The sequence below is a fragment of the Macrobrachium nipponense genome, chromosome 24 (assembly GCF_015104395.2).
Source record: "Macrobrachium nipponense isolate FS-2020 chromosome 24, ASM1510439v2, whole genome shotgun sequence".
Lineage (NCBI taxonomy): Eukaryota > Metazoa > Arthropoda > Malacostraca > Decapoda > Palaemonidae > Macrobrachium > Macrobrachium nipponense.
Genome location: NC_061091.1, coordinates 7,336,164 through 7,355,678, shown reverse-complemented (window position 1 = coordinate 7,355,678; position 19,515 = coordinate 7,336,164). Strand labels below are relative to the sequence as shown.

The window sequence follows — 19,515 nt, the reverse complement described above, 5'->3', positions numbered from 1 at the left end:
ATAACTGACAAAGCTCTCAAGAACAAAAGTTAATTCAGACACTGAGACAGGTAAATGCCTCTGGGGTAGGGTGCTAACCTATAAAAGTGGGTAACCTCTTAACCCTTATTATTAGCAAATGCCTGAAATGCCATGTCACGAGTGTGCTGCTTAAAACTTTCTGGTTTTATTTGATTCCTGCCCATTCTATATGGTTATTTAATTTTTTTTTAGTTTCAAAGTTCATCCTCCACAATAAAGGAATTTTTAGAGACATTACACAGAATAACTTCCTAATCTTATGTGTATGCTAGCATAATTACTTATCCTTCTTGGTCATTTGATTGTTTTCCTGACAAAATGAAGTTACAGATTTAATATTTTGTGTAGTCTTATCTGGTAGTGCTGTGAGTGTTATTTTCACGGGTGTGTAATTACAATAGACAATTTAGAACATGTTTGATTATCATCATATGGCTACTCATACTGTACAGTGTTTTTGTTTGCAGTGTTTTGGTAATGTTTTTATATATTTCAATGGTATAGTAATGTATTGTATTTTGTATTACTACTACGTATAAGTAATGCAGATAATCCTTCTGTGATCTAAATTTATTCTCCAGAGACTTGCAAGTACCAGTTAACCAAAACGTTTTGGTTTTGAACCACATTATAGAGAATGTTTATGCACCAGGATGAAAAGTTATTCAAGCACAAACCTACTAATTATGTACAATGGAAAAAGGAGTACCATGAAAGTATGTAACTTCCATTAAGTTTTCATACTAATTGCCTAAAATCAATTTAAGTAGTGTGTGATTTCATGTGGGCAAAAGAAGCATTAACTTTCAATACTGATATTGGGATATCTTCATAACAGTCCAAGAGAACAATACAAATGTGTTGTACTGTAATAGAATTTGTAGACTGGTTGAGTGATTGTGGATGTTTTTAAGATGGGTCTTACATATTGTTGTAAAGCTGACAACAACCCTCTTTTAGCAATGAAGAGAAGGGAATAAGGGATTGTAGTGCATCAATCACATTATCTCATTCCTCAGTTTCATGTAATTTCAGCCTCAGCTTTTAGTATTCTTGCACATTTTTTAAGAAACAGGTTTACTTATACCTTTTCCTTCAGTCTGAACAGCTCTGCCCTTCAGTGGAGTGGGATGACAGTGAGGTCTTTGCTTTTGGGAACTGCTATCTGAGCATAATAGTTTCATGCTAACAATCCTTAATACGTTTACACAATTCACAGAGGAAGGAGATAAAGTTCTTCATGATAAAGGAAGTAAACTTTACCTTTCTTTGAAAAGAGGAAGATGGGGGTCCACTGTACAGGCAGTCCCCGGGTTACGACGGGGATTCCGTTCTTGAGATGCGTTGTAACCTGAAAATCGTCGTAAGCTGGAACATCACCAAAAATCCTAATAAAACCTTTGGGTGCATTGAAAACTATGTAAACTGCATTTTTATTGCATTTTGCATAAAAAAAACCTTCAAATATTGATTATTTTGCATTTTTGGTGTCATATTTCTTGTGCCAGATGAGCATTGTAGGCGTCGTAACCATGGAAATAATTTCTGATGAATATAATTGAAAAGCGCCTTAACCTCAGAACGTCGTAATCTGCTGTATCATATTTATGATACTGCATGGTAATCTAACCAAATCAGTGAGTCAGAGTTGAACTTTTAATGGGCAAGCCCAAAACTTTATTTTATTTATTAGATATGATATGAAATTGGAAAAATTTAAACTAAAGAATTTGGAAAGCCAAATGGCTAGACAAAAGGAAATAGAAGAAAATAAATGACAGAAGAACTGCAAATGGGGCTGAAGGGATGCTCCAAAGAACCTTCTGTACTGCCCTTAATGCGCTGCACAGGGCATACTATACTAAATGGTAATTCCCAACTGCAGGATATGAAAATGATAACAGCTACCTGGAAAACCAAGTATGTTTGAAGAACAAACATTTAAGATATCTATAAGGTTATCTCTCTCCAAACCCCTCCCCCTCGCTGCCACCCACTGCAATCAGCTGACTAAGGATATACTACATAATTCACTGCTTATGTCAATAGAGGCACACAGGGTTTAATGTTATGTTCTAAGATTACTGTCCTCAGCAGTGAACTGGATATACCACTCACTGCTTAAGACTCAGAATGGGAGCGAAAACTAACTAACGATGAGGATATAATAAAAAAGGGGGGCGTGACAATGCCTTATATGGCAACATTCAAATAATATATTGCAGTCCTTGATCCTGGCCAGTAATACTACCATTAAGCTTGTCAGAAGCAGGAATATTATTTCCAGTAGCTTCATTAAATTTCTGGTTCAAAAATATTTTTGTAGCATTTTTCCCTTGACCCATCATTTTGTATGTGCCAGATTCTAAAACAGATGAGTTTCCTTTGAAACAGTAAGTAATTATGGGGTAGTGAATGAGCTGCATATAGTACCTAGAGTAAATATTGCTTTTTCAGAAAATGAGTGGCTAAACTGAATGCTGACTTATTACCACCACTGACATTTAACTAAGTAACTGAGAGGGAATAATCACTGCCACAGAAGAGATTAAGAACATGAAAGCTGAGATGAACTAGAGATTTAAAATTTTATTTAGTTGTTAACTTTCAATTAATGTGCAGAGGGGTATTTTTCTATCTCAACAAAGGACTGATGTGCATGTTAGTAGCCATAAAACATAGCCTTTGAAAAAATGAGAGGAGGGTGGTAGAGATGTCAGGCACACAGGGTTGAAAGGAGTTGAAATGTAATTTACCAAGCAACACCGTTTAAAATGATTTTCTATTAGCAGAGTATCTCAATGAGTAGAAATTCACAATTGTGCTAGTTTCCCTTGTACTTGGGTAAAGCGGCTGAAAATAGTAGAAAAGTATTTATAAGATCATTAATGAATATTTGCTCGTACTATATTAATTTTAATCCTATTTCTTGACAGGCTAAAGGTGATGGAGGGCCTCTATTGATACTACCAGCCAATTTATTTGGAGGAGGAAGTGGAACACTTGATGGAGCTGGAAATGGGGGAAGAACAAGCAGTGGGAGCTGTAGCACCATAGGTGCTGTTCCTGTGACTCTTGTGTCTGGCAACAAAGTTTATCAGTGTACTAGTTGCCAGTATTTGAGTGACCGTAAGTATAACCTTGAGGAACACCTTCGAACGCACACAGGAGAGAAACCATTTGCTTGTCCCTATTGCCCGTACAGGAGCAACAAAAAAGCCAACCTCAAAATTCATATAAGAAGGCACACAGGAGAAAAACCCTATTTCTGTCCTAGATGTCCTTACAGGGCTTCGCAAAAAATTAATCTCATCAAACACAACTGTCCAAATTCTTCATAAGTCCAGTGAAGTGGTCCTTAAGTTATTTTCTGCTACTCAGTAGTAGACTGAACACATTTTATAATCTTATTTGATCCAGCACAACTTTTGTTTGATTTGAAAAGAGCATAGTAGTTAATGTTCTTAATCACAGTATTTTTATTTTGAAGAGAATTCTGGTTTAACAAATTGTAATACATGACAGTGAGGCAGTTTTCCCTATTATATTACAATACATTGAAGACTATAAACTATACTTCTGAAGGCAAGAAACTTCTTGAAATCAGAAGAATTCATAGTTTTTATGAGCTGGCAATACTAGAAGTGCTACCAATATTTAACCATAAAACAGTTAAAATAAAAAAAATTAGTGTGTAGCATGGTGAGTAAGCCAAATATTTATAACCATAAAACAGTTAAAATGACAAAAAATTCTTTGTTTAGAAAGGTAACTAAACTGAATATTTTTTGAGTTGGATAAAAAGAACAGTAAATTTATGAAAAATAGTGCTGGCCTAAAAAAAAAGCAAATGTTGTTCTACAAAAGAGCTTTAATACTGAAGTGAATATTTATTACTAAAAATACATTTTTGTTATTGTTTGCACAGTGGTTCAGAAATTAATATATACTGTACTGTTATTGCATATTTTATACATATAAATATGATATTGTTAAGATACAATAAAGTTTTATACATACTTACCTGGCAGATATATACTTAGCTATAGACTCCGTCGTCCCGACAGAATTCAAAAACTCGCGGCACACGCTACCGGTAGGTCAGGTGATCTACATTCCCGCCGCTGGGTGGCGGAATCCCAACCATTCCCGTTTTCTGAGCCAGATTTCTCTTACACTGTCTCATGAGGGGGAGGCTGGGTGGGCCCTTAATCGTATATATCTGCCAGGTAAGTATGTATAAAACTTTATTGTATCTTAACAATATCATTTTTATACATGCGACTTACCAGGCAGAATATACTTAGCTGATTGACACCTTGGTGGAGGGCGAGAGACAGCTATATATATAAACAAAATTCTAATAACGGGAAACAACAATTGTTGTAGGATATCAATCCTTGGTTCTTACCTGTTTGGGCTGAAGACTTCATGATTACTGTCATTTAGTCTTGCCTGCCTCAAGAGCTTCAGTGAGGTAAACCACCTATGACCGAACAGCCCTTCTGGATCATGTCAATGGGGGCTAGCCCGCTTACGCGACAGAACCTGCATGGATCGTCCCAATGGGGGCTTACCCGCTTACATGGCAGAGGCCTGACCTGTATCTTATCAATGGGGGCTAGCCCTCTTACATGACAGAGCTTTAGGCTTTACATAATGCACAACGAGGAGACCAAAAGTTAATCCCGACCACCTGACCTTCCTAACCATGTTAAATCTAAGAACTGAAAAGGGTTCTTCCTATACCCTCTTTCAGTCAACCATAAAAACCAAACACCATAATGTTAAAATTACATAACCTAACTAATTAGGATTAACCTCAGCTCCTCCTCCCAGCACTAAATCCGCGGACACATATGCTCCCAGTGAAAAGCACTTCTCATAAGTAACTCTCACATCCTTTAGATAGTGAGAGGCGAACACTGAGTTACACTTCCAATACGTGGATTCAATTAGATTTTGAAGGGACCACGTTTTATGAAAAGCCATTGAGGTTGCTATGGCCCTCACTTCGTGTGCTTTTACCCTGAGGAGTTTAAATTGTTCTTCACCACATTTAAGATGCGCTTCCTTAATAACGTCTTTAATGAAAAACGTAAGGGTGTTTTTTGATATTGGTCTTGTAGGATCCTTGACCGAACACCAAAGACTTTCCTGCATACCTCCCAAAAGAGACTTTCTTTGTAAATAAAATTTTAGCGCTCTTACTGGACAAAGGGTCTTCTCCTTTTCTTCCCCCGTAAGAGAAGAGAGTGCCTTCACTTCGAAGCTTCTAGGCCACGGTTTTGATGGGTTTTCGTTCTTGGCTAAGAAGAGAGGCTTAAAAGAGCAAATTGCAGCCTCCTTCTTAAACCCCACTCTGCCCTCTAACGCTTGAAGTTCACTCACCCTTTTTGCGTGGCTAAGGCGAACAGGAATAGAGATTTCCTCGTCAAATCCCTAAAAGAAATTTATTGGAAGGTACGAATCTTTCAGACATCAAATAATGCAGCACTATATCCAAGTTCCAACTGGGATTTTTTATTATTCTGACTTTTTGAGGTCTCGAAAGACCTAATAAGGTCATGTAGATCCTTATTGTCCGACACCTCCAGACCCCTATGCCTAAACACCGAGGCCAGCATACTTCTATACCCCTTGATCGTAGATACCGCTAGGCCACACTTTCTTCTAAGGTAAAGAAGAAAATTTGCAATGTCGGTTATAGAGGTACTGGAAGAGGATAGCTCATGCGTCCTGCACCATCTTCTAAAACACTTCCCACTTCGACTGGTACACCCGTAATGTGGATGGTCTCCTGGCTCTTGCGATTGCTTTTGAAGCTTCGCGAGAAAACCCCCTCGCTCTAACGAGTCCTTCGATAGTCTGAAGGCAGTCAGACTTAGAGCGGGGAGGTTTTTGTGATACCTGTCGAAGTGGGGTTGTTTGAGAAGATCGCTCCTTAGTGGGAGCGATCTGGGAAGATCCACTATCCACTCCAGCAACTCTCTTGTCACCCAATCTAGGGCTGGCCAAAAGGGAGCGATCAAAGTTAATTTCGTTCCCTCTGAGGAGGCAAACTTTCTTATTACTTCCCCTACCAGTTTGAAGGGGGGAAAAGCGTACCCGTCTATTCCCTTCCAATCCATGAGGAGACCGTCTATCGCTATTGCTCTTGGATCCGCGATGGGGGAGCAATAATTCTCCAACCTCTTGTTCCAGTTGGTTGCGAACAAGTCTACGTTCGGCCTTCCCCATAACCCCCATAACTGATCGCACACTTGAGGGTGGAGAGTCCATTCGGTGGGGAGCACTTGGTCTCTTCTGCTTAGCAGATCCGCTCGAACATTTCTCTCTCCCTGAATAAATCTCGTTAGAAGAGAGATCTGCTTCTCTTGCGCCCAAAGCAACAACTCCCTCGCTGTCTCGTAAAGGGAGAATGAATGAGTTCCCCCTTGCTTCCTGATATATGCTAGGGCTGTCGTGTTGTCTGAATTGACCTGAATGATCGATCCTAATATCTGTTCTTGAAAGTGCAAGAGAGCTAGGTGAATGGCTTTCAGTTCCTTTTTGTTTATGTGCCAGGACACCTGAGCTCCTTCCCAGGTTCCCGACACTTCTTGTGAATCCAACGTTGCTCCCCACCCTACGTCCGATGCGTCTGCAAACAACGCTCGGAGAGGGCTCTTTATGTGCAAGGATATTCCTTGACCGAGTTTCTTCGGGTCTAACCACCACCGAAGATCTTGTTTGACCTTGTCCGTTATCCTGAATGACTCTTCGAGGTCCTGGGAACTTTGATCCAGTTCTCCTTCAGATAATACTGAAGGGGTCTTAGGTGCAGTCTCCCTAGGGAAACTAACTGCTCCAACGAGGAAATGGTTCCCAGCAAACTCATCCACTCCCTCGCGGACAATGTTCTTTCCCAGAAATCCTGACACCTTTGTAAGGCAGCGCTCTATTCTCTCTGTTGACGGAGACGCTAGAAAACCCCGAGAATCCATCCGAATCCCAGATAAACTATGTTCTGCTGGGGATCCAGCTGGGACTTCCCGAGGTTGACTAGGAGTCCCAATGACTGCGTCATCTTAATGTTACCGAAAGGTCCTCCAGACATTGTTGCTTCGACTTTGCTCGTATTAGCCAGTCGTCCAAATACATCGAGATTCTGATCCCCTCTAAATGTAGCCAATGCGCCACATTCCTTAGGATACACGTGAAGACTTGCGGGGAGCTGTCGAAAGTCCGAAGCAAAGCGCTCGAAATTGAAACACTCTTCCCTGTGACATGAATCTTAGGTATTTCCTTGATGCCGGATGAATTGGCACATGGAAATATGCATCTTGAAGGTCCAGGGATACCATCCAGTCCCCTGGACGAAGAGCAGAAAGTACAGAGGAAGAGGTCTCCATCGAGAACTTCTTCTTGATCACAAAGACGTTCAGCGCACTTACGTCCAAAACCGGCCTCCACCCGCCCGAGGCTTTTGGTACCAGGAATAGATGGTTGTAGAAACCTGGTGAATGGAGATCTTGAACCGGTTCTATTGCCCTTTTCTGCAACATAAGTTCTACTGCTTGCAGGAGAGCTTGACTCTTGACAGGATCGTTGTATCTCGCTGTTAACTCCCTTGGAGTTCTTGTTAAGGGAGGATATTCCCTGAAGGGGATGAGGTATCCTCTCTCGAGGATCGAGAGGGTCAGCTGTCCGCCCCTCTCTTCGCCCAGACTCTGGCAAAGTTCGACAGTCTGGCGCCTACCGCTATCTGGAGGACTTCTTCTTCATTTTGGCCTTCCCTGCAGGTCTCCTGGAAGGTCTTCTCTGGTATCCGGTCTTCTACCTCTAAAAGGGGTTCTTGAGGAGGAAGAGGCTCCTCGAAAGGGCTGCTGAAGAGGTGTTTTACCTTCTTTTGAAAAGGAACCGCAGGCTTGAACCTCTTTGCTGACTGTGTCAGTAAATCCTGTGTGGCTTTTCCAGCTAATGATTTTGCTACATCCCTCACCGTGTCCTGTGGGAAAAGGTGGTTCGAAAGCGGCGAATATAGCAAGGCCGACCTCTGTAGAGGAGATACTGACTTGGACAGGAAAGACCCATACACTGCTCTCTTTTTCAAAACTCCCGATCCAAAAAGAGCAGCCACTTCCACCGAACCGTCCATCACCGCTCTGTCCAGACACGATAACACACTCGATAATTCTTCCATCGTGACAAATTCGGGATCTTGGGCTCTCTTCGCAAGGGCTCCCAAAGCCCAGTTCCTATAAAATTAAATACTTGCGAAGGCATCCTAAAGAGTCCCTTTAGTAGATGGTCCAGTTCACACATCCCCCAAGTAGCTTTTGCTGATAGTAGAGCGCGCCTCCTTGAAGAATCTACTAAGGAAGCGTAATCTGCGTCTGCGATGAAGGCAGTCCTAAGCCCATAGGTTCCTGGGTATCGTACCATCTTCCAGGTTTACCCGTCAACTTTGAAGGAGGGCATGAAAAAACAGTCTTGCCCGCCTCTCTTTTATTCTTAAGCCATTCTCCAAATCCTTTGAACGCTTTTTTCATACTAAGGGCTGGACGCATCTTTACAAATGAGGATGCCTTTGGAGACTTCGTGCTCGATAGCAAAGATCCTGGAGAGGGCGGATCCGCTGGTTGAAGCTTATCTCCGAACTCCTGCGAACAACAACAAGGACAATCTCTTATAATCAGAGACTACTACATCCACAGTAATTCTTCATCCGAGACTTCTTCTAAGTCTCCAGCTGCCGGGGATCCTTTGCGGAGGAAGAGCGGTTCTTAGTTGTCGAGGGACTTCTGTCAAACGAAGAAGAACGTCGTCCGTGTGACAAATCCTTGATACTACAAGGCGCAATAGAGTTCTTAAACGCACGAGATCTTCTCTCAGGCACCTGTTTCCTACCAGGTGAAGGGCTTCTACTCTCCGAAGAACTCATAAAGTTGCGAAGGGGTCTTACTCTGACCTAAGCTCGTACAAGGCGCCTGGCGCCTACTCGACTCCTGACGCCTGCTCGACTCCTGGCATCTGTTAGACTCCTGGCGCCTATCCGACTCCTGACGCCTGCTCGACTCCTGAAGCCTGCTTGATTCCTGGCGCCTGCTTGACTCCTGGCGCTTGTCGTGACTCCTTGTAGGCTCTTGACGCCTCTCACAAGACTCCTGGCGTCTGTAAGGCTCTATACGCCTGTAATATTCTTGGCGCCTACTAGGCTCTGTCAACTCTATGTTTCTCACAAGCTCCTGCTTCTTAGGCTCTTGACGCCTATCCTGATCCTCAGAAGAGGAGTCCGACTCCTGACTTCTCCTAAGAGACGTAGCTGACCGCTTGCTCTGCGAGCGGCTACCGCTGGGAACTTGCTTCTATAGATAGGAGAGGATCGTTTAAAGGGAGAACGAGAGAGTCTCTCCGGAGACGAGCGCCTGCTAGAGTGAGAAACTTCTCTCCTACCAGGAGAAGACAATTTTGATCTCTTCACTGGAAGGGAGGAGTCTTTCCTTCGAGACGAATCCTTATGTAGAGCGCCTACCAAGGAGGATATTTGCTCCTGTAGATTAAGCAGGAAAAGCTTTGTCGGATCTTGAGGCGCTGGAGACGGTCTTCTCGCCCTCTTACTAGTCGAAGGAAAATCCTCTGGAAATCGCTCTGGGCTTGAATCAAAAGCGTCTCCTTTAGGCGCTACCCACGATCTCTTCAGAGGACGAGACTTCGAAGCAGAGCTCCATCCACGCCTGGACGAGGAGGAGTCCGACGCAGAAAAACACTCTTCCAGGATGCCTTTTCTACGGCTATCCAAGGCAGCCTGGGTCGTTACTTCCAGGGTCCTGCCGAAGGGTAGGGTACGCCTGATCGTTGGGGATGCTCCACATCCTCCCTGCGGCTTTTGACATTCCTCCTCCCCTGGTCCTGGGAGTTTGGAAGCGGTCTAGGCCTAGGAGCAATGCGGAGCCGATCAGACGCCCCCTCCACTGCACTGGGGTCACTGTATTCACTGACACTCTTACCTTGTGTTTCCATGGCTTTAAGCTGCTCCTAAAGCTCCCTGATCAAGGATCTCATTTTTTCCATTTCTGAAAATGAACCCTTAGATTCAACACAGGGGAAGCTGCTGAGGTTTATGGGAGAAACATCATCTAGTTTGTTAATTTCTGATTCAGGCTCAAAAGAACAAGATCTACTCGAGCTTCTAGCCGACGCTTTCCTAGCTCTATCCTTCTCTCTTTTCTTAATATAAGAAGCTAAATCCTTCCATCCCTTGCTCCGAAAGCCCTTCACATTCAGCACAAGTTCTATCAACCGCACATTCAGAACCTCTACATTTACTAACAAACAAGCGTATGAGGATCTACCTCTGCTTTAAACAACCTAGTTCTGCATTCTTCCCTTGCACAAACCCTAAACTTAGGTGTTACTTTAGCTTCAGCCATCTTAATAGAAAAAACCAAATCCAAATCCTAATCCAGTCCAAAATAAGCGTATGCCAATCCCATGAGAATAAAAACAAGAGTACTTCACCAAATGAGTCCAACCAATTCTCGGCAAATGAGCAGAATTCCAATCAGGAGAGACCAAACAACAGTTGTTGCCGGCCTCAGCGACAGAGAAAATCTGGCTCAGAAAACAGGAATGGTTGGGATTCCGCCACCCAGCGGCGGGAATGGTAGATCACCTGACCTACCGGTAGCGTGTGCCGCGAGTTTTGAATAAGTATATATCTGCTGGTAAGTCGCATGTATAAATATATCTGAATATATGATGAGATGAGTACATACTGTATTCAAGAATCACAAGGAAAGGAAATTCTTTCAACTTGAGAAAGACAACCATTAGAGATAGCATGTTCAATTAGAGCATATTGGTCTTGATACTTCATGAATAATGCCTCTTGGAGATTGTAACATGTTTAATATAAAACAAACTCAAGGCTTGCCTTAGGAGAATCAAGTACTGCATATTACAGTCCTGGTGCATTAGGGCTCAAAGTAAATTACAGTAATTTACAATTGTTTTAAGACAAACTAATTACTTTATGATAACCTAAATCTGCAACAGCACAATCTCTTGACATGACCCGAAAGCAGAAGGGTTCAGCTTCAACCTGAGTATGCATCCAGGTCTCTTGGCACCTCTTCTTTTGAAATTTATCACCATCTACATGTCTGGTGTCTTTATACCTGCAAGATCACTTCCCCAGTTTTTTATTCATAATTTAGTTCGTATAACCTTTACACTGCTATAACACGTCTTATCTTAAAGGCGGTAGGAAAATAACTGGTGGGTCACAGGTAGCCGTGGGCATTCTGGGTATACATGCCCCGTGACCTGGTATAGATGCCATTAGTCCCTGGATCTCGCAAGTGTAATTTTAATTCTACAGGTTTCCAGCTTGGCGCTAGTAAATCCTAATGTTAAGACCGAAGGTTTGTTAGTTATGAAAAATACAAATTAGTTACAAATTTGGTATATTAAGTTTACAGTAGGAATTTTTCTCCAATTTTCACCTTTTCAACATTATTGTGAGTGATATTTCTATTCCGGCCTAGATCACCTTCTAGTATGGTTTTTGTTTTTTCCTTTGAAGTTTTAACAGTTGATCTATTCAGGGAGCTTCCGACTGGACTAGTTCATAAACTTGATCATATAGCCCTTTTAATTCACTTTCACTATATTCACATTTTTAATTATCGTAATAGCAAAAATTCATAAAGTAAGTAATATTGTATTTCTCTTTTAGTTCTGGCTTTTGTATTTCATTCCATAACTGCCACTTATTGTTCTTGCTTCCTAGAGTTCCATTATATTGCTCCGCGTGTCTTAATCTCAAAGCTGACATGTTAGTTATGTTAGTTATTAGTACATTAGTGTAGGCTAACATATTTCTTGATGTATTGCTTACGTACTGATCTCATGGGCACAGATAACTTTTTCTTCAGTTCATTTAATATATTTAATCTTAAATGCCTCGGCAGTAGTGTACAATTGTTAAAACATGAAGATATTAGCCTTTTCTCTTCTGAGCTCTGTATTTATGGAGAGGGTGCCGCAATGTATTAGGATATCTCCTATGATTTTGACCCCTAAGAACAGGAACGTGATGAGCCCACATTTCTTCTTATTCAGTTTGGTCAGGGAAATCTCTGATAGATTTAATACCATCACAACCAGGGCTGCTATGAGATCCTTGTGCTGTACAACTTTGGCCAGGGTAGAACACTCTCGGTGATGGCAGGAGAAACTTCACTCATACCACTCTTTCTCCTTATAGCAGTTTGAACTAATAGGCAGTTATAAGCATTTCAACTACTAAAATAGGCATTTATAAGCATTTTTAGAGGAGATTTTGTTATTCGCAGATTTTCGGTATTTGTGGGTGGGTGTAATATGCATTCTCCCCAAGAATACCAAGGTACAATGGTACACACATGATCAACACCCAAGCTAGGACCAGGGAGAACCCCCATCCTAGCTTATAAGGACAATAACTTCATATTCTCAAGCAGATTTATCAAATCTCGAGCTGAGCATGAGCTTGAGGCCATTACACTGTGAAGTCCAGGCAATACCAACTACATAATCTACTATGAACCTAGAGGTTGAGTTATTAAGAGACCCAGATGCATACTCAAGACAATTGAGAGGTGGAAGCTTTGAGGATGAAATGGAGATTGTCCTACAACAGACTTAGGCTATTGTAAAGCAATGGGTTTGTAAAGGAAAACTTAATTTTATTTTTCAAAATTACATTTTAAACATTCGCCATGATACTGATAAGCTATAAAGATGACCAACTTTAAATAATGTATTTTGCATAATGATCAGTATCAAGAAGTAAATAAACTGTATACCAGAAATTAATCTAAATATAGCAGTGTCATACTGTGTTAGAACAATTAAATAGTACTATTTTAACAGAAAAATTTAGTTACAGTGTTCTAATACATAAATGTAATTTTCATGTCATGTTTCACTTAAAATCTCTCGTGAAAAGTACTGTGTCGTACTTTGGTTTGAGGAAAACTATTTATTTAAGCTCTTTAGACTCGTATAAAAGTGAGGATTTATATTAAAGAAAACAGGTGCAATGGAAGCTAGCAGCATCCTCAGTTATGTGCTTTTATTAACTACAATTAACATTACTTTATTCCTCAGCAGATTGGAAACATGACATATTTTCTACAGAGGTTTAATGCTTTTTATGTGCAGGGAGATTTATTGATGCTACATGTTTGACCTTACTGTAATATATAGATTTTTAACACAACTTTTTCATATCCGATTACATACTTATATATATACAGTAATTAGCCCTTTTATGTGCTTTGGAATCATCCCAAATATGTAGTTCACTCCTTGTTCAAGCCAAAAAAGGTAAAACTTGTATGTCCCAGAACAGTCAAGATGGAACAGCTTCAGTTGTATCAGTGGCTGCCAGAATGTCCTGTGTTACAAATCCTGTCATTGAAGAGATCTGGACCTGGTGAAAGTAAAAGCACATCTTGTGACTGTTGAAATCACTGGAGCACCTCAGTTTACTGGTCTGGCTCTTGGAGTGTCTGTGAATATTAAAGCTCTAAGACTAAGTCATGGCTGTAGTCATTAGAGCAGCTCTGGATGCTGGTTAAAACAAAACAAAAAAAACTTAAGTTTCTTTGGTGCAATCAAGTTTTCTGGACAGCATGTAATGCTGTATGAAACTCTCAGCTAGGGCCCATGAAACTTTCAGCCACAGCCTAGTGGTGTCCTGTCCTAGTGATGCCAGATGCACGATCATGGCTAATTTTAAACTTTAATAATTAAAGCAAAAATTATTGAGGCTAGAGGGCTGAAATATGTTATGTTTCATGATTGGAGGGTGGGTGATCAACATACCAATTTGCAGCCCTCTAACCTCAATAATGTTTAAGATATGAGGGCAGGCAGACAAATAAACATCTCAATAGTTTTCCTTTACAGAAAATTATAAACCCTAAACTTAGTGACTACCTCATGAAAGCTAACTCAATACTAAAGATAGCTGTAAATAGAATGAAAGCTAACAGCAAATTGAAAGATAAATACTAATAGTGGCCATTAACTAGCCAGTCATAGTAAATAATAGTGGTCATTAACTAGCCAGTTATACTAACACCAAAAAGAGCAAAATTTACTAAATGGTATTATATAAAAATCCAGTCAAAGTAAACTTATGCCTACAATGTAAGGGACATTATTTCTGCATAACTATCAAGAGAAAACAAGTCTTCCCAACAAAATGTCAATAACCAATTCTCACTTCAGTATTTCAGTAACAACTCAGGCAAACAAAGATTAATGTAGTACTTGCTGAAGACCCAAAGGATGTTCCCATACGTGTACAACACTGTTGGCAAACTGCTGTTTTTGTTTGAACAGCGTGGAGTGTGTGACATTGTGTTGAAGCACACAAAAATGTCAGTCGTACGTAATGAGTTTTTGGTAGAAACAAATATATGTAGTACATTAAAACTTAGCTGCCCTTTTGCAGTATATAGTGTTCAAGAATGTTACAGGTTGCAATGCAATGTACAGCTGACTTACAGGTGCCATGAATAGTAGATGCTGTTGTAGGTCAGACTAATGATTTCATGTTTTGAAACATGTTAAACTGTAAAAAAGATTAGTATTTTTGTTTTTTACTTTACTTTCATAAATAAAAAATAGTGATGGAAAAACCAATCATTCAACTATCCTTCAATATTGAATCCATGACTACTTGGGCCTGTTTAGAATGAATGGCTAACTAGTATCATAAACTAATGGCACTGCATACAGATGTAGGCAAGACTGATGTCCTTCGTGTTAAAGAGCTTAGCTATTACTTTGAGGTACATATACAGTTATTTTCTCCTTGCAAGAAAGGTTTTCATTTATCATCATATAAACTGTTTATCTTCAATATTTTGGGAATTAAGAGTCACGTTATGTATATGAATTATGTGTAACATTATATGAAGTAGTCTTGATGATGATTTAGATCAAAGTGGCCATATGACGGTATCTATGGGGTGACCGGGGCAGCCCATAGAATAAGTCTTTTCCACCTCACATGAACCTCAAATCAACTGCTCTTAATCACCTGCGAAAAGATCACAGACAGAAGAATAACAAGAGGAAGCAGAAGAAATCCACCTCAAAAAAGGTAAGAGTAGGCTTGTATAAATGGAGATGCCTAGGCCTATTCTGTGCTTTACTGAAATTTGAAATACAGGTAGGCTGTGTTCAAGGTTTGGTTAGGGTGAATATGATGTATCCCCTTTCATTCAAAGCCCTGGACAGGTTATAATGTCGGCCAAAATGCTGTGCCGAAGGTTAGATATAGATGTATTCCTTGTCTGGCAAAGATCAAAGGAGGTTAAGAAAGGGCAAACGCACCCCAGTCCAGTAGGGCTGTGGTTGCCTAGTTTTCAATGCAATTTGATAAATAGCAGCAACCTACGTTAGGACGTTGCAATGTACCCCCCTATTTGGTGAATGAGTTTGATAATGATGTAGAGTTCATCTGAGGTGTTTATCAAAATTAACAAAGTTATGTGTGAACATCTACATTTTTGTCTACATTAAAAATCTAAACACAATGGTCTTTAGACCTTAATATAGCTACTTGATCTAATGAACACTTAATTTCTCTACCTACATTTGATAAAATATTAGGCAGTTGCATTATACTCTTTTGAGCTTATGAGAGAGAGAGAGAATAAAATGACAATGACAGATAATAAAATTATTATAGTCAAAGGCAGGTGAAGTATACCAACTGGCTACCTAGGTAGTTATACATTATTAATGAGAAGTCATATAAGTAAAAGATTCTGCAGTTATCTTGACAGAAAGAAAATAGGAGAAATAATGTGAGTAATTATGGGCAATTTCTAAAATATTTAAGCCTAAAATACCATACCTGAGCACTGCCACAACTTATCTTCGCCAAGGATCAAGATATCTTTACCAGAGAGGACCTCTTATCAATTTCTTCAGTGATCTTAAACTTCAAATCAAAATGTGAAGCCTCTCATTTAGTAGTACATCAAAGTTTTCTAGCATCCAGCAATCTAATCTACTAGAGCAGTTTGACCAAATAAAGAAGCCAGTACACCTAGGTAGTACAGTTTAGGGGCCTAAATCTACTCCCTTATAGTTAGAAAATTGCAGTTTAATTGCCGGCGGGATCACAAGCTATTAAAAAAAACAAGTCGCAAAACCCTCCCCACATAAACCTAATCGATCCAGCTGCCAAACGCACCCTCAGTCACACTTTCTTCTTTACACAACAAAATACAGCAGGACAATTGACCAACACAAAAACAAAACAAAAAAACAAAGCACGTACTTACCAACTCCAGATATTCCAGGGCTATCCTGTTCTGTCCACTGGTCGAGGTCACAGAGATATAGCTAAACAGCCAGGAGCCACAACCCAACAACATAACAGCAACATCAACCAAGGACCATAACTCAAAACAACACCCAAGGACCACAACCTCACAACTTAACAACAAACAACGAACAGAACCACAACTCAACAAACCAACAAGGAACACAACAACAACAACAACCAAGGAATGCAACCACAACAAAAGACCACTGCACAACCAATCACTAACAAAAACAAAAGGTAACACAGACACCTACTAACAACACCAAGAAATCAAACAACAAAGACAACAGCACAGGCACAACAACTCTAAGCAAACAGCACTAACTCAACAATAACTAAAAACAAATCAACAAAACACAACTTATCTGGCCAAAATGCCTCCTTCAACACACTGTTGCTAACACTACTGGCTGTCACAGGCTCTAACCCAAGACTGACTGAAAAACATTAAAAACACAGAACTAACAATCAACAGCACCAGCAGACAGCGCAGAACCCACCAACACCAATTCAGTCATTAACTATCCATACAGCAATTACACACTCTCTCTCTCAGTCATTAACTATCCATACAGCAATTGCACCCTCTCTCTCTCTCTCTCTCTCTCTCTCTCTCTCTCTCTGTCTCTCACACACACACACACAATCGAACTCCATAACTCCTCCACACCTCCAGAAGCAGAGATCGTGAAAAAGTGACTAAAAGGAGAGCGTAAATAAAAACATGTTCTTCAGGGCCTCTGTAACACGGTTTTTTGGCAATAACTTTTTGTCTATGCATTTCATAGATATAACGCTTATTCAGAATACACATCATATCTACACATAAATTTTGACTGTATTCTGCATTACGTAGGCTGAATAAATGTGTTACTTATAATGTAAAAGTGACTTTTTTTTGAAGACGGGCCAACTTACTCAGAGATAAGGTTTCGAACGCACTCGTTACGTAACTTATGACAGCATTTCTTCCCTCTTTCTCGATGGATGATTGGCTGTACGTAACGAAGGCTATACCTCTGGCAACAATGACAAAAATTTAAATAAAGCAAAGCAGTAAACCTTTATGAACTCTGAATCCACTCCACTGATAATTGTCATAATGAACAAACCAACAAAATATGTTAATAAATACAAAAACACTTCGATTATTAGTCTAACTCCCAAAATAAGTGTCCTAAGAAATTATAATCTACTTTATAGGTCACAATCAGATTGACAAGATGTAGGGAATAGTTGGTGATTTTCAAAGACAGTAGACAAGCTTGATTTGATAACTGCTGTATCCAATGTCAAGCAATTTTTATTTATCGGCTATCTACCTATTTACTAAAAAAAAAAAAAAAAAAATAGACGGTACCTTATTTTGGCTTTAAACCTTCACCAATAATCATCGTCAGAATGATGACTTCATGAGGCTCCACCCACTTTGGCCTCGTTATAATTCAGGATAACACTGAAGGCTATCATGGACATTGTTGTATTAGAAAATCTAACTTCTGTCTATAAAAACTCATTTCTCGAGTAGTTGTAAAAAGTGTTAAATGATCCTCAGGGATCCCAGCAGTTGGCCTAAACGTTTAATTCATGTATATTGCTGCTATTACTAATTTTTCGGCACTACTGCTACAGTAGTATTACTACGCTATCGCAGATACCCCACCCAGATCTATGTATCGTTCCGCCATTCATAAAGTCTTTATATCCAACATGGTCGTACAGACTAAAGAAGAAGAAAAAAAATTATATCGGATAATCCGTTGGTCTGCTGGAGATTTTAGCACATATAAGCTTGTATTTACTTTGGATAAAAATCTTATTTTAACAAAAATAGTTATATAAAGACTGTTTACATACAATCTCTCTCTCTTGGTAGCATAGTGAATAGTTAATGGAAATGTTCAAAATCCTGACTGACATTACGTACAAGTCTTATAATCACGTTACGTTAAATACAAATCAGACCATAAACATTGGATTTAAACTAGAAACTAAATAATTACCTATTCAGGCTATAGTAAGTATAGCAACGGGCTTTCTCTTGACTGTATAAAGTTGCAAGTTGTAAGACAAATGCAGTTTTGCAACCACGGGGACAATTCCATATCCTGTTAGCCATTCTTGACTACTATGGGTTTCAGAGCCGATGGAATAAGGTGAATGGATTTCTGTCTGGTGGATGGGCGGGGCAACATTTCGTAAAACGATGTTTACCTTGCTTACGTAATGAATGTTTTTTCGACTCTTGGCTCGCAATCATTGGCCATGGCGTCGGCTAGATAATTTTTACTCTATAAAAATTAAAACTATCGGGTTTAGGTTATTGATAATGCTGACAAAATTTGTGTGTAGTTGTAAAATATACATATGTCAACTTTCAGCTACATCCGATGCTTTGATAAGGAGCAAAATCCAAAAAACCGTGTTACAGAGGCCCTGAATTTCATAGTAGGGTATATAGACCTATAGAATTTAGAGAAAAACGTAAATTTTTGCTGCTGTAAGCAGATGAAATGCTCACTTATATATATATTTTTTTCACATTGATCAAAAGTGGCTATTGAAGAGCAATAACCGGTTGCAGGTTCCTATCTGGTTGGAATTGGTAATTTTTTAGCAAATATATTTCGATTTGCAGATCAAAGAAATTGAAAACAGGAAATAAAAAGAATGCACAAGAGAACAGTGAATTTGGACCCCCAAATTTTTAGGATTATACCAAGAAGCCGAGATTCAAAGGTTTCAATTTTAATTTTGGGGACAGTTTGCTCGCACCACATTACTACTGCACTCCCTGAAAAGGAAAACTTTATCAGGTGATTCATGAGACTACAAAACCATAAAGTTTTCCCCAGTCTGGAATCACCCAAAACAGACAAAAATCTGAACCCGTTATGCCACATTGCCTACATTTTGATGTAGTAACAACCCCTCCATTATCAACGAAAAGTGTGGATAGCAACCAATGAAATGTGAAATTAAAACGTCGTTAAAAGTAAAGATAAGTAGTACTTGAACAAAATGTCAACCTCTCAAAAGGTGACGTAGTTGATATCGCCCGTAGCCAGCAGAGTTTTTCAATAAGTATTATCCTGTAATCGCTGTGACAATAC

At 39.7% G+C, this 19,515-nt stretch overlaps 1 protein-coding gene across 2 annotated transcripts in view; it reads left to right on the top strand.

Annotated features, from left to right (window-relative positions):
- Positions 1 to 3,545, top strand: part of LOC135205404 (zinc finger and BTB domain-containing protein 7B-like) — a 202,942-nt gene extending 199,397 nt beyond the window's left edge. Inside the window, exon 5 of one of the 2 annotated variants that reach the window (XM_064235917.1) lies at positions 2,958 to 3,545. In XM_064235917.1, the coding sequence (XP_064091987.1) occupies positions 2,958 to 3,362 (405 nt within the window). In that variant the 3' untranslated portion in view covers positions 3,363 to 3,545. The remainder of the gene's footprint in view (positions 1 to 2,957) is intronic. The other variant, XM_064235921.1, reaches the window with a different exon arrangement.
- Positions 3,546 to 19,515: the final 15,970 nt, after the last annotated feature.